The sequence below is a fragment of the Berghia stephanieae genome, chromosome 2, assembly GCF_034508935.2.
Source record: "Berghia stephanieae isolate SIO BIC M18660-M18661 chromosome 2, UCSD_Bste_1.3, whole genome shotgun sequence".
Lineage (NCBI taxonomy): Eukaryota > Metazoa > Mollusca > Gastropoda > Nudibranchia > Aeolidiidae > Berghia > Berghia stephanieae.
Window position 1 is genome coordinate 79,221,719 of NC_088361.1, and position 15,229 is coordinate 79,236,947.

At 34.0% G+C, this 15,229-nt stretch overlaps 1 protein-coding gene across 2 annotated transcripts in view; it reads left to right on the forward strand.

The window, feature by feature from the left end:
* The window catches only part of LOC144965601 (uncharacterized), a 21,773-nt gene extending 7,064 nt beyond the window's left edge, over nucleotides 1-14,709 (forward strand). For both annotated transcript variants that reach the window (XM_078901139.1, XM_078901140.1), the window contains exons 3-4: nucleotides 11,732-12,054; nucleotides 13,297-14,709. In XM_078901139.1, coding sequence (XP_078757265.1) covers nucleotides 11,732-12,054; nucleotides 13,297-13,575 — 602 coding nt within the window. In that variant the 3' untranslated portion in view covers nucleotides 13,576-14,709. The remainder of the gene's footprint in view (nucleotides 1-11,731; nucleotides 12,055-13,296) is intronic.
* The last annotated feature ends 520 nt before the right edge of the window (nucleotides 14,710-15,229 follow it).

Below are 15,229 nucleotides of genomic sequence, written 5' to 3' on the forward strand. Positions count from 1 at the left end.
GATAAGATTATGCAATAAGAAAATTAAATTTTATACATATTTGATTAACATTCAGAATTGTTTCACTAACGAGATTCATCATTCTCAACTTTTTACCTCAGAACGGAATAGAAAATATTTGTATAACAATGTTGATTATTTATTGAGATTATCAATTTTAGATTCGTCCATACCAACAACTTTCCCACTACACAGAAAACATTTAATTATCGTTTTTTTTAATTTTCCGAGTGAATAAAAAGTGTATATAGATACCTTTAATTACCTTAGCATTGTCTGCCTCATCAGTAAAGCTGTTATGTGGTGTAGCCGATCTCTTTGAACCAAAGTCAAAACTAAAATCAAAGTCGGCTTTAGCATGCTTGAGTTGAAACTGATGTCTTGGAAGTTCCATTTACTAGCAGTTGTCTCTATAATTTCATTCGATCGCTTTTATGCAGGATAGGGCCTCTCTGACGAAGCTTTCCGTTTTGTCATCTCCACCATCATTCTTTCTCTTTGAAGAGGAAACATTTTTACCCTTTTGTTTTGGACTTGGATTTAGAATCGGAGTAATAGGTCTAGATAAACCCTTGGAGTGTAATGTCATAAAAAAAAAAACAACTTCATCAAAAATCAAAATAGTGCAACTATGTGGTCTTGGGATCGAGTCCCGCTCTGAGCGGCGCATAATTGAGTCCTTGGAAAAGACTCTTAACCCACGTTATCTAGCCGTACCCAGGTGTAAAATGAGTATCTGGCCGTTAACAGCACTGTCTCTGTCGGGAAAAATGGTAATATCTTTTTACAGGCGCCATTTTCGGCCATACTTGTTTAGTATTGCTGTTGGCCAGGGACTCTTTGCAAAGTGCCCTGACCATGTTAAGTGGGTATTGCCCTATATAAATGCTCAATGTTCTTTTTTTGTTTTTAGTTTTTGTTGTTTTTTTTTGTTTATTTGTTTACTTGTTTTTGTGTTATGTATTTTTTAAATGTTTTTTTTAGCCATTTCTTTTTTCTTTTTTTTTTTTTTTGAAATAAATCAAAATATCTTTGTTGTTTGTTGGACAGGAAGGGTAGGGGTTGAAATGGTGGGATGGTATCAGGATATCATCCATCGACATGCCATGGGATGACGTGATTTTAATAGGTGGATTGACATGATCGAGCTTTTTAAAAATAAAATAGAGATAGGGAGAACAGGTGGTTGGAGTATTATATTTTTAAATAGTCAATCATTATTTTGTACATTATCTTTACAAGTAAATCATAACCGGGAGATAATGGGCTTGAATTTCAGCCGCATCATGCCTTTATAAATTGACAATTTAGCAGCTTATTTATGGAATGCTCAAAATGATAGAGTACAATTTCAATACAACAATATTAACAGCAAATTGAAGTATTGATTTTGTAGTTAAAAACACAATCATTATTTCTAATCTACGAAAACTCGCAATACATCATTTCCATGATGTATTTTAATGAATAATGAATACCTAATATCAGGAACACGAACATATGCAGGAATGAAGAAATCCACAGACCATAGACTCTTAATTTCAAATTCAAGCCAACAGAAAATGAAAAATAAGCCAAGGCATAAGTATTACAAACAAAATAGTAAATCAACCAAAGTCTTCAGCAGTATAAGAGACAACTTAGTCAAGAAAATGTCAGAAACACACTCGCGTAGAATCTTTCGTCAAGGAATTTAAAGGATGCCTCTAACCCACCTGAAATTCAACATCTTGTCCAAGGCGTGCTGATGAGCAGGGAAACAACACTGCCTAAGAGAAGTAGTACACAAAAACAAGCTTACTGTCAAATACTGCATGACTTATCACAGCATCAAAAACAAAAAAAAAGTATCCAAAACAGAAACAAACAATTAAAAAAAAAATACAACAAACAAACTAAATAAGAAAAAAACAAATTGTTTAAAAAATTATCAAATAAGAAACCAAAAGGAAGGTTAACAAAAAAAAAAAAAAAAGAAAAAAAAGAAAAGCAAATTTCAAGATGATCTATTGTGATGTTATCAATTTTATAGGATTTGTCCGTACCGACATCTTAATCAAATAAACATTAGATTAACAGCGTTTTGCTATGAATTTGTTTATTTTGTTGCTTGTCATGCTAACAAAGCATTTTTGAGTTTTCATTTTTGGGAAGAAATCAATACAAAATTTAGAAATGAATCTTGTCTTAAGAGAAAATAATTGAATGCAACAAAATAAACATAACAATTAAATTCAGTACACAATAATATTAAAAAAACAAAACATAATAGGTATAATTTCCATCTAGAATGTAAAACGCAGAATAAACGTTCACGAAGACTCAAGAATAAAAACCCAAACAAAATGAAACAAAAAAGAAAACAACCCCCCCCCCCCCCAAAAAAAAAAACCTCCAAAAAACTAGAGCATCTACACTGAGCAGTATCTAATAAACATGCTCAAAGTGCTTCACATCGTTCCAAGCCAGCAGCAATACTAACATGTAGGATGAGACAAAAGGAAAGAAATACACACACACGCACATACACACATACATACAAACACACACATACACACACACACACACAGACACACCCACATACACACAAACACGAGAAACTAGAGGCTATAATTCTGACTTGGGGCTTCGCACTTTGTGACATTGTTACACAAACATCTCCTTCTACAAAGCATCTAATGATGTTTGTTCCTGTTTTATTTGCAATCATTAGATATAAAAATAGATTATCATGCTATCTCAATGTTGTCTACTTGTCTGCGGGTGAGCAAAGGATGGCAAAGGTCATAGGTTCGAATCCTAGCAATTGAGATATTGACATACCCTTTTCTCAAGACTACGAATTATCCTCCTTCTCCTCTCCATCCTCCTACTCCTCCTCCTACTCCTCCTCCTCCTCCCCCCCCCCTCTTCAGAGGTTTCGGATTTAATTGATAAATTTGAAGACATGGGGAGTAACAGTTTTCTAAATAAGTTAATTATAGAATGTCAGTTCAAATTTGTATGAAGACGACGTGTAAATGTAAACGCTCGCACTCCAATCTCGTGATAGAAAGTAGGTGTAATAAAATTCTGTATATTGTTTGTTGGAACACATCGTCTCAAATCGGTATAACGCCGAATATGATTCAATTTAGTTGTTAAAAGGTTAGAATTATAGCCAGCAAAATTAGACTTGGGTTAAGTCTATTTGTCTTTATGTTGAAAATAATAGCACTTTGTTTCCAGAAATAAAGAAAAACATCCCACCCCCGCCCCCAAATAATAAACAATAATAATAAAAAATCAAACAATAAAAAACAAAACAAAAAGAAAAGAAAATAAAAACAAAACATCCCCCCCCCCCCTAACAATACAAAAATAAAACTAAAACAAAACAAACCTTAACCCCCACAAACAAAAAAAGAACCAAAGCAAAAAAAAAAAAAAAAAAAAAAAAAAAAAAAAAATTTAAAAATAAATTTAAAAAAACGAAATAAAAGAAAATATTTAAAAAAACAAACGAAACAGAATAAACCACCCCCCCCCCCCCCAAAAAAAAAAAACAAACAAAAACAAACAAACAAAAAAAAAAAAAAAAAAAAAAAACAAACAAACAACCCAAAAGCCCCCCCCCCCCCCAAAAAACAAAACAAAAAAACAACAAACAAACAAAACAACAAAACAACAACACCCCCACCCAAAAAACAAAAAAAACAAAGAAAGAAACAAACATTAAAAAAACAACGAAACAAAACCCCAAAAGAAACAACAAACAAACAAAACAATAACTGACAAACAAAACAACAACAAAAAGCTTCATATCATTTCTGATCATTCTAATTTTTTAAAGTCAGTTTTCGACTCTAGCTAGTACACGCCGACAAAATAACGTTTTGAGGGGGTGAGTCACAATTAGGTAAGTTTGAATGTGTAGACAATCTGGTGCTTTTTTTATTTTTAGTTTGTTAAGGCGATGCAATGTTTTTACGCGGAGTGGGGTATGATAATATTATTTGCTTTGGGAGGACCTTTTCCTGTGCTTGTTTCTCTTTGGCATTTCAACCAGTTAACGGTCTGTCGGCCTCTGGACAGACACATATTTAAACATTTGGCCAGAAAACTCGTCTTCCAAATACCGATCGATTTAAAACCTCGCGAGGTCCCAGGTTTGAGAGGTTTTGCCAAGATGAGGTGTTATTTAAATCGATCGATATTTGAAGGACGAGTATTCTGGCCAAATTTTTAAAATACGTGTTTTTCCAGAGTACAACGGTTAACTGGTTAATAACGTCGTTGTAAAATAAGAAAACCAGAAGAAAGATCTGATAGGCGAGGCATATTTTCATTCACATGTCAGTTTCTTGATGAGAAAATAGCAGTCAAATTTCATGATTACGAGTGCTTGATCCAATAATTTTGGTTTCTTTTAAAGGGTAAAGTATATTACAAGTGATCCATTTGATTTACAATGAAATAAGAAAAAGATATACTATATTGTGGACATGTAAAGAGAATGCTATAATAAAGTAAATTATTAACAGCTAATGATAAGAAATAATGTCAATTCAAAAACATTCTGTGGTCAAAATGTCATTTAGAGTTTATAATTTTTCATGGCTTAGAAGCACCCGAAGATAGATAAAACAACAAAAATATAAATAGATGAATAAATAATTCAGTAACAAATAGACGGATAAATAATGAAATAGATAAATAGATAGATCAAAATGTAAGCATGGTGATCGCTTATTATGATTACCAATCTTTATTCCAGGATCATAAAATACATAACTGTTGACCATATTATTTTGACAGTTTAAAAAGCACTGGTTTGCATTGATTAAAAACAACTGGCTCAGTTTTTTTTCTATGAAGGCCTCTCCCCGTTTGCATCTTCTATAGATTTGTAAAAAAGTGCTCTTAAAATTAAAGCAGGTTATATCAGAATGATAGAGTCTATCTATTATTGAGAATAGACATTACAAAAACACTCAAATCAATGAAATGATTTTAAGACTCGTTTACACAAAATGTCCTGCTTCTCTGTAAGCTGTATACTCACCCCCCCCCCCCTCCCCCCTCGTTCCGTCATAGTTGGTTGTATAATCCTGTCAACGACATAAAAAAAAAGATATGTTGGAAGACAATTCATAAAATGTAACTCACAGCTGTAACTCACTTAATCCTATAGATTTTTGCTACTTTTCAAAATTGGAAAAAAATGTATTAAAATGAGCATGTACATAGATAGTAAAAACTAAAAACATTAGCTTTGATACTACGCCTATAATTTGCCTCAGAAAAATGTAATAAATAGCCATGGGTTAAAAGTCATCCCGTGTATAACGGATATAGTCGGTGTTAGGGTTGAGTGAGTTAATGTGGTCATTGTATCGGCATGAGGCGGTATGATGAATTGGAGGTCAGTCAATCAATGGGATCTGACATTATTTTTGTTTTGTAATATATTATTTGTTTTTTGATTTTTCTTTTTAATGTGTATGTATGTGTGTGTGTGTGTGTGTGTGTGTGTGTGTGTGTGTGCATGTGTGGATTTGTGTGTGTTTCCATTATAAGGACCTTTGTTTTAGTTCATTTTTCTCCATAAATGATAAAATATAAATAATATGATAAAATTAATTGACCCTAGTTTAGTGTCATTCTATCATTATCTTTGACAATAAATTCAATATTTCTAGCATAATATTATAGTTCTCCCCAAAATAACACCAATTCGAGGAGATGGGTCACAGGGTATTACGCTTTATGTTTCATAATATGGAATTTTAATTTAAAGGCAAAGATTAACCTAGAAAAAATAATATTTATACAGGCATAAATTATTAAACTATGTTCCCCAAATGGTTTACGACATCAAACAGGGTAACCTAACACTATCCATGACCCGAATCTATGCCTGATATAATTGTCCTACTCCATTAAAATACAAATTATTATTAAAAGCTGTTAAGACGAATAGCCGGATAAGATAAGAATTAGAAAATAAAAGGCTGCGAATTAATAAAGACGTCATAAATATTATGGCAATCATGGCATGGCGCGCATTCGAAAGATAAGAGTAATAGTTTGATAATCGGTATAACAGACAGAAAATGGAAGGGAATATTATTTCTAGCTACTCTATCATTTTTGTACTCTCTCTCTCTCTCTCTCTCTCTCTCTCTCTCTCTCTCTCTCTTCTCTCTCTGTCTCTCTCTGTCTCTCTCTTTCTCTCTCTCTCTTTCTCTTTCTCTCTCTCTCTCTTTCTCTCTCTCTCTCTTTCTTTCTCTCTCTCTCTCTCTCTCTCTCTCTCTCTTTCTCGCTCTCTCTATATCACTCTCACTCTCCCCTACAAACAAACACACACACACATACACACACATATACACACACGCACACATATCTCAGACAAAACAACACACACTCACACAAACACATACACGTCCCTTGCTTTTGTCACTCTCCCCTCCTTTAACCCCTCGGTCATCATCTTTCTTTCTCCCCTCCTTTTGATTCAGTTCCCCATTTCTTCCATTCACCCATCTTCCCCTCATTCTCTCTCTCTCTCTCTCTCTCTCTCTCTCTCTCTCTCTCTCTCTCTCTCTCTCTCTCTCTTACACACACAAGCCCACTTTCTCTCACTCTCTTCTCTCGTTCACATCCTTCTCTCACTCTCTTTCTCTCGTTCTCTGTCTCTCGTTCTCTCTCTCTCTCTCTCTCTCTCTCTCTCTCTCTCTCTCTCTCTCTCTCTGTTCATCTCCCCCCCCCCCCCCTGTTTCTCTCCCTCACCACGCATCTATCCCGTCCACTCAAAACCTCCATACTTCCTTTTTTCCTCCGTCTAATTCCTCCTCCACTTTCCTATTCGACGACAACTTGTGATAAGAACGACACCACTCCATTAGATTTATTACAGTACCAAAATTATCATCTAAATAAAGAACGGTGATGTTGATAGACGTAATGCTTAAATGTGCACCGTGCAATTCAACTGTCAAAACAAAAATAAATTGAAAAATATCTAAATAAAAAAACATTAGAATGGATTTGAGGAGAAACCGACAGAGTTGATGAGAAGGAGGAGAAAAAAGTTGAGAGTTTTCTAAATTAGTTAATTAATTATCTATTTATTTCATGTACTTGTTTACCTGAATCTTTTTGAAATAAAATCTATCTTGGTTGAAGCATTTAATAGGATATGAATGAAAGAGGCATTTGAAAAACATCTTCTTCTTCTTCTTCATCATCATCATCATCATCATCATCATCATCATCATCATCATCATCATCATCATCATCATCATCATCAACAGCATCAACATCCACCACCACATCCTCCTCCTTCCCCCTCCTCCGCCTACTCTACCTTCTCATCATCATCATCATCGTTTTCCCCTTTTCTTTTGGTCATTTCTTCTCATTCCCATTTAAGCCAGTAATATCCACTAGCCAGGGTTTATCCAATCACAAAAACAATATCAATTTGATTATTTTTCTGTTGAATACATACATGCCGATTATTATTTTAAAGCGCTTAGAGTCTGGTATCTCGGAGTTATAGCGCTATATAAGTTTTCAGCATTATTATTATTATTATTATTATTATTATTATTATTATTATATTATTATTATTATTATTATTATTATTATTATTATTATTATTATTATTATTATTATTATTATTATTATTATTATTATTATTATTATTATTTATTATTATTTTCCCCTACTACTATCGCTTCCATCATGTTCAACACACTTCACAACGTTTTAAAATATTATGTTCTACAGGTAGGCACATGGAACCACCAACCAAAACAAAAAAAATAAATAAACAAAACAAAAACAAATTAACAAACAAAAAACACCAAAAAATCCCACAAAAATAACAACAACAAAAACCACCAAAAAAAAAATATAAACAAAACAAAAAAAAAACAAAACAAAAAACGACCATTAAAAACCCAACAGATAATCGCAAAAATAAATAATAACAACAAAAGAAAAAAACATCCCCGCTCCAAACAATTTCCCTCCCCCCCCCCCCCCCTCCCAAAAAAAAAACCCCAAAAAAACAAAAAACAATAACAAACAAAAAAACAAAAACAACCCCCCCCCCCCCCCAAAAAAAAAAATCTAACAAACGAACAACAGACAAACAAATAAACCCAAAGCCAATAAACAGCAGAATTAATAAAAGAGGCCGATTTAATAGCATGAAATGTCATGATAATTGCGGAAGTAATCGTACAACCAGGACATCAATCATTCTCTGATAAAAATGCTTCTCATTCGGCTATCTAAGGAATCTAGGCTGTCTTTATTTTTGGAGGGTAACAGACAGTTTTACCCGTTGAAAACATCGCCATGTTTTTAGCAAACTCTGACCCCAATATCCATAACAATAATGATAAATATAACACTAAACTGTATTATCATCCTTATATCTCTTATGTCTATCACTATCTATCTATCTATCTATCTAAATATCTATCTATCTATCTATCTATCTATCTATCTATTTATTTATCTATCTATCTATCTATCTATCTATCTATCTATCTATCTATCTATCTATCTACCTATCTATCTATCTATCTATCTATCTCCAGTGGGTAGGTGTGTTTGATTTAGTAAGGCCTTCCACTACCATTATCACTGTTCTTCGCAGCGTCGACTGTCATTTCCATATTACAAGCAGACCATTTTGTGGCTTCGTGGTCTCTTATCCTTCTGAATGAATGCCGATCTGAGCGACATAAAGTGGAGTCCTTGGAAAAAGCTCCTTACTCACATTCTCTCACCATACTCAGGTGTTAAGTGAGCACCTGGTCGTTAACAGCGTTGTGTTTGTTTGTCGACAAAATATTATTGTAATATTGTCTTACGTGCGTCGTGTCTCGTCATATACGTTAAGCGTTGGCTAGGGACTAGCGACATCGATAGAGTATAAGATATAAGTCTTAGCTAGGGACCCATTGTAAAGCGCTTTGAGCATGTTATTGCGATATATAAATGCTCAAGTTTTATTCTCATTTTCTTCCCTGTCCAAATGTACTTTCTCTATAATTATAATTCATACGCGGTGCATATTTAAAGACTGATGGTCAACGTAAGTAAACGTTTTATGTCAACCTCTATCAATGCTCATTCCATTTTTGTGTGTGTTTTGGTTTTGTTCTCGTTAAAAAAAAAAAACAAACCTCTACGTCTATCATTTTAATAGAAATAAACAATAATATCGGTTCGTTATTAAAAATCCTTGTTGTTTTAGGGAAAATACAGGAGAGGAGTGGGGAAGGTGAAAGAGAAAGTCATGTGTTCATATTTTCAAGAACTATTTATTGAAGGAGACATGTTACTGGCCAAAAATAATTTCACCGAACATTTTTTTAAGAAGATCGCAATATTTTTCTTTTAGTTTTACAGTAAAAACATATATGTTGGTAAGCACTGCAAAAACATTTATCTTAAAAATAAGAAAATAATAATGGAGACTTTTACAAGCAAAATAATTATTTCTTACACGACTTTCAATAATGTAAAGCTGATAAATGTTTTTACCACAACATACCTAAGTATAATTATGTATCTATCTAAATATGCTACATATCCCCTCAAAACACATGCTTCCTTCTTAGGAAAACAGTTTACAGAGAAACTTTAAATCATGAACATAACATAGGATCAGTCTATCGGGCTAAAATCCACAAATACGGAAACGAGATTAAACAAACAGATCTGTAATTGATATATTATTTCCAAACTAATGAACAAATAGCCTAAAGAGAAGAACGGGTGGTGTAGTTTTCAACTTCCAGCACTTATAGCAACAGTAAGGAGAGAAGAACACACATTATAAATAAACATTCCATACCTTATCCATCTGCTATTTCTTCTTCTTCCACACCGCAATAAAAAGAAATAAAAATGAATCAACTATCTCTTTACCATCAACATCCTAACACTGTTGATGCTGCAGTCGTGTCTCGCTAAGCCGTACGTCCACCCATACAAGAAATATCATGTCCTTGGCATTGAAATCCAAATTATTATCAAAATTATTATAGTCTACAAAGATAAAATTTGATTTTAGACTGTTTCTAAGGTTTCAGTCTCCCTACTGTGCTTTTTCACATGATAATCTGGCACCTTTTCCCATAATTGTATCTTACAACAGAAGTACCAAATCATATATCCCCCTGTCAAACAAAAACGATGTACTCTTGGGAAACATAAGTTTCATGGAGCCGATTTTGTAACGATAAAATCACAGTATCAATAATTTATTACAACCCTTTGACTGACATTTAACAAGAAAATGTGGAAAAAATCTCGACGCAACTTAAAATAAAATTTCCGGATTGTTGGAGAATCCGATTTACGGAATTCGGAATAACAGGATGTGACTGTAACTTGTTTTTTTTTCTTCACCTTGGCATGAGACGAGATGACGGTGAAGTAGGACCAGGCAGAAGCGCCGTGCCTGCTCAGATTTCAGAGCTAATCAGTTCAAAAGTGAGCGGTAAACACGGGTTTATGTTTAAGGACCCGGGCAATTAGTGGAAGCAGTTATTGAATCTACACCTCCTCTTCTTGAATAGCATCTGCGGCCGAGGTAACTAATCAGACCTATTACAGGCAACAGGGCCACACCGTTAGAGAGTCTGCGATTGTCGTTACGGCTATCTCAAACATCTGATACACCATTTTCGTTTACACATCAAATTTCGCAAAGTTTATTTTACATCCACTGGTTTCCTTGTATGCGATATCCATTACTCTTTGATGATCCTTTTTGGTGAAACATATTTGTTCATCTCTAACATGTCTGTTTTATTGACTGCTAATATGCCTTTAAAAATCTGTTTTAAATTAATGGTACAGGAAAAAAAACAAACTTCTCATTTTCAATATAATAAGTTTAAAATAAGTGATACTGTTATTACAGTTTGCATGCTTTTACTTCTATTCATGTACAAAAAACCAACCATATGGTACATTCTTAACAGATGGTGCGAAATTCAACATTGCAAGAAAGATCATTAAGTCTTGAAATTAATGGTTTTTATGCAAGTTTAGAAACAGTTGTTTCAGCGTATGTCCCTTGTCCCCTGGTTTGTCACAATAACAACATAATATAGACTATCGTAGATAATTATGAAATAAGACGGCTCAATGATCGAGAGCAACCAACTACCGTTTTTACCCCTGGTCTTACCTTTTTAGGTTTTGACAAAATTATTATGTATCTAAAAAGAAATGATATGCTTTTGTCTTTGGTGGACAATTCCGATTTTCAAGTCAAATTTCGGAGGTTATAAAATAGTCAGATCCTCTTTTATTAATATTTTGGATTTGCAGCTCTAATGAATATTTATTATGACTCTAGTTGCTTTATTGGAAACGAGTTTTTCTCTTTTTCAGCCTCCTCTTGCTTCGTGTTAGCACAGTCATGTGAATAATTTCTGCCTCCCGTTAGAGTTTACTTAAAACTCTGTTATAGTCATCAGATTTCCAAACCACCAATTTGCTGTCTCTTTGGCACTTATGTCAGGCTATTAGTCTTTGCCAGAGCCAACCCCGAAGTGGTTATTAAAAATCAGTGAGAACACTGGAAAAATACGACCCACCGCCTCAACTATATTTAGTTGGGTCATACTTTGACGAGTTCTCATCCCACTATATCAAGCGACATGATTTATAATATTATTCTTACTTTATAAAAAAATCTTCTCTTTGTCAACAGGGCATAACAACCATGAAGATGACATTTCCGTGACGTCATCGCAAGAAAATCTCGACCCTGATGATGATGTAGACATGTCGTGTGATGACGTCAAGCACATCGGTGATGACGATAGTGATGACGAAAAGAAGATTGGTGATGAGAACGAAAACGGAAGTGGAGGTTGTCTAGACAGCAGTAAACAAGGCAAACCCAGAAGAGCTAGAACGGCCTTTACATACGAGCAGCTGGTAGCGCTGGAGAACAAGTTCAAGACAACCAGATATCTGTCCGTTTGTGAACGCCTCAACCTGGCGCTAAGTCTGAATCTTACTGAAACCCAGGTATGTTCTTTTCTGAGCTTGCTACTTTTAGTGGATTAATTTTGACCATACTTTGACCTGTTTCATCATAAATAATATCGAATTACTGGATACAGTGCGTTTTCTCCAGTTTTTTTTTGGGGGGACACATAACATCGATGGTTAGCGGTTCGGTGTATCGTCTTTTAATTAATATCAATTGATGTTGAACATTATGGTCAGTGACCGAATTTATGAGATAGGATGAGATGAAATAAGATAAGATAAGATAAGATGAAATGTCTAAAAGTACAAACATTGCAATTCCATATTTCTGATCATTTTCACTACAAATCCACATGGTCGAATAACTGGGCTTGTCTAAGCACTTTGCAAATATTACCCCACTCAACCCAAGAGTGAATGAGTATTTGACTTTAGATGTCGTGGCAAGTATTGTAAAAAAAGTACAGCTCTTGAAGGCGACTTTAACAATATAAAAAGGAAATGTTGGTCTGCTTGCGATATAGAAGAATTATTATTGTGATTGACAGAATACAATATGGTGGATCCTTGGGAAATACGCTATACGAATGTTCACATTAACATTTTCATACTTCTTAGAATTAGGCTTGTTCTTGAAGGAAGAAGATGGAAAAGACATAATATTGGATAATTTTAAAACAGTGCATATAATTATGGATTGAAAAAGGAAAATGGGTTACGATTGGAATTATTAGTAGAGGGAAAATATTAGCTTAGGATGCAATGGAAATATCAAATGAGCGAACTGGATAGAATGCTAAGAGATTTGAATGGCTTGATACTCGTTCAGTTTGAAAAGATTTTAACATTGTCAAATTAATAATTAAAATCCTTTTTATTTGTATCTCTCTTACTTTGATTGGTCTATCGTAACTAATGTCTAGGATTTTTCAACGGTTGTTTCAACGCCATAAATTGCAACATGGTCATATTATTTGATGTGATATGCATGATAAAAAGATTTCGAATGCCACCACAGCCACCATCACGTATCATCATCATCATCATCATCATCATCATCATCATCATCGTCGTCATTATCATCATCATCATCATCATCATCATCATCATCATCATCATCATCACCATCATCATCACCGTCATAGCATCATCATTATCACCATCATTATTATCAATAGCGTCAATGCTGTTGTCGTTGTAATCCTCATCGTGATCATCACCATTACAGTAGTAATTAACATTCTCATTGCACTCATGGAAATATTCATACATTCACAGGTAAAAATATGGTTCCAGAACAGAAGAACGAAATGGAAAAAACAAAACCCAGGCCTTGACGTCAACAGTCCTACAATTCCTCCATCGTCCGGGTGTCTGGGCTCATTTTCCTCACCCTACTCAAGCATGCTCTACGGCCAGAGCCTACATCCCTATCTGCCCTCTACGGCAGGACTTGTAAGCCCACTCAGCATCCTTAGAGCCCATGGAGGCTCATACGGCTCCTCGCCTACCAATCCTGCAGTATACTACCCATATTTTACTCAGACATCTTCATAAGAATCTATCGAGCTGGCCAAAATCAACTTCCACATTCGGCCCTTTTCATTACTGACAAGAGCAGCTCTTATTTTTGGTCAAGTGGTATGACAGTCGCCTTGTGACCTGTAGATCCCGGTTCGATTACCGCTAAGGTCGCCAGAAAGTGCGATCCTTGGCAATAAAAGCTATTTATTCACGCTGTAAAACGTGCAACGATTCTTGCAAGCTACCCTGAAAATAAAATTGGTCTATATCAAACAATTCTTCAAGCCGTTACTAAATCATACCCACCAACTTCCTCATTGTTGGATGGTTCGGACAGCCTGTAAAAAAATCTGACACTGTAATAATAGACCCAAGAAAAATTCCAAACCTTGAGGCTCGAACGAACAAATTTAATGTATTCATTTCTTAATGGGTGAATGCGTTTGTTACCGATTCTGTCCCTTAGTTGAGTCCAACACAGTGACAACTTGGACGATAACAACATTTCTGAAGACTTGATGGTTTCTACGAGAGAACAAAAATCCCAACTCAAACCAACTCCCACGCACAAGCCACAACTCTTAGATGTCAGTTTCGTGTGTTTCCGTCCTTGGAATTATTATTTTGCTACCAATCAAGGGACTGAATCAGGCAGCAAATGCATTCATTCAAAAGGAAAAAAAAATTACCCTTTTCAGCATTATGTATATAGAATTATTTCCGCCGTACACATACAAAACACTTTTTTTCTTCTTTTGTCTAAAGATTTTTAAAAAATCTAAAATACTGATATCATAATAAGATGATTCAAAATTATCTTTATAAAATTATTTTTTAATGAGTGTTGTGTGTGTGTTTGTGTGTTTATGTGTGTGTATGTGTGTGTGCGTGTGTGTATGGGTTATTCCAGTCTTCCCTTGGAATAGACCCTAAAAATTTTTTTTCCCCATGGGATGAATAAAGGGAATTGTATTTATTAATTTAATTTAATTCAGTAATTTTTTAAATCAACAGAATTCAGCCAAAAATAAAAGTGTTTTGTGGGTCTGAGGCAGAATACCAGTGTAAATTTGTTTAAAGAACTGATGGTTTTATTCTTTAACGTGATAACTCATAAAATGTTCTCTGATGTTTGTGTAAATTCAAGACCTGTTTGCCAAAAATAAACTGGTTTAAGTCATATGTGAATTTAAAATGATACTGGATATATAAAGAAAAGATAGACTATTAGAATATATATATATATATATATATATATATATATATATATATATATATATATATTGTAAAGCGCTTTGAGCACATTTAGTGGATATTGCGCTATATAAAGCTCAGTTTATTGTTTATATATATATATATATATATATATATATATATATATATATATATATAAGAGAGAGAGAGAGAGAGAGAGAGAGAGAGAGAGAGAGAGAAAGAATCCACACAGGATGGGGTAACTTTCTTTTATCTATTTATTATTTCAAACCAAAAAAGATATCTATAACATTGCAAGCCAAACGACTGTTACGATATTTGTATATTATAATGTTTTGATTTTACTACTGGTTTTCTTTTATTGTCACAAATCACACCTTTTGGTTACCAAGATATATTTTTTCTATTTATCTATACATTACAGAGCGCAAATCAAACATATATCATAATTGCAACACATATCATAACAATG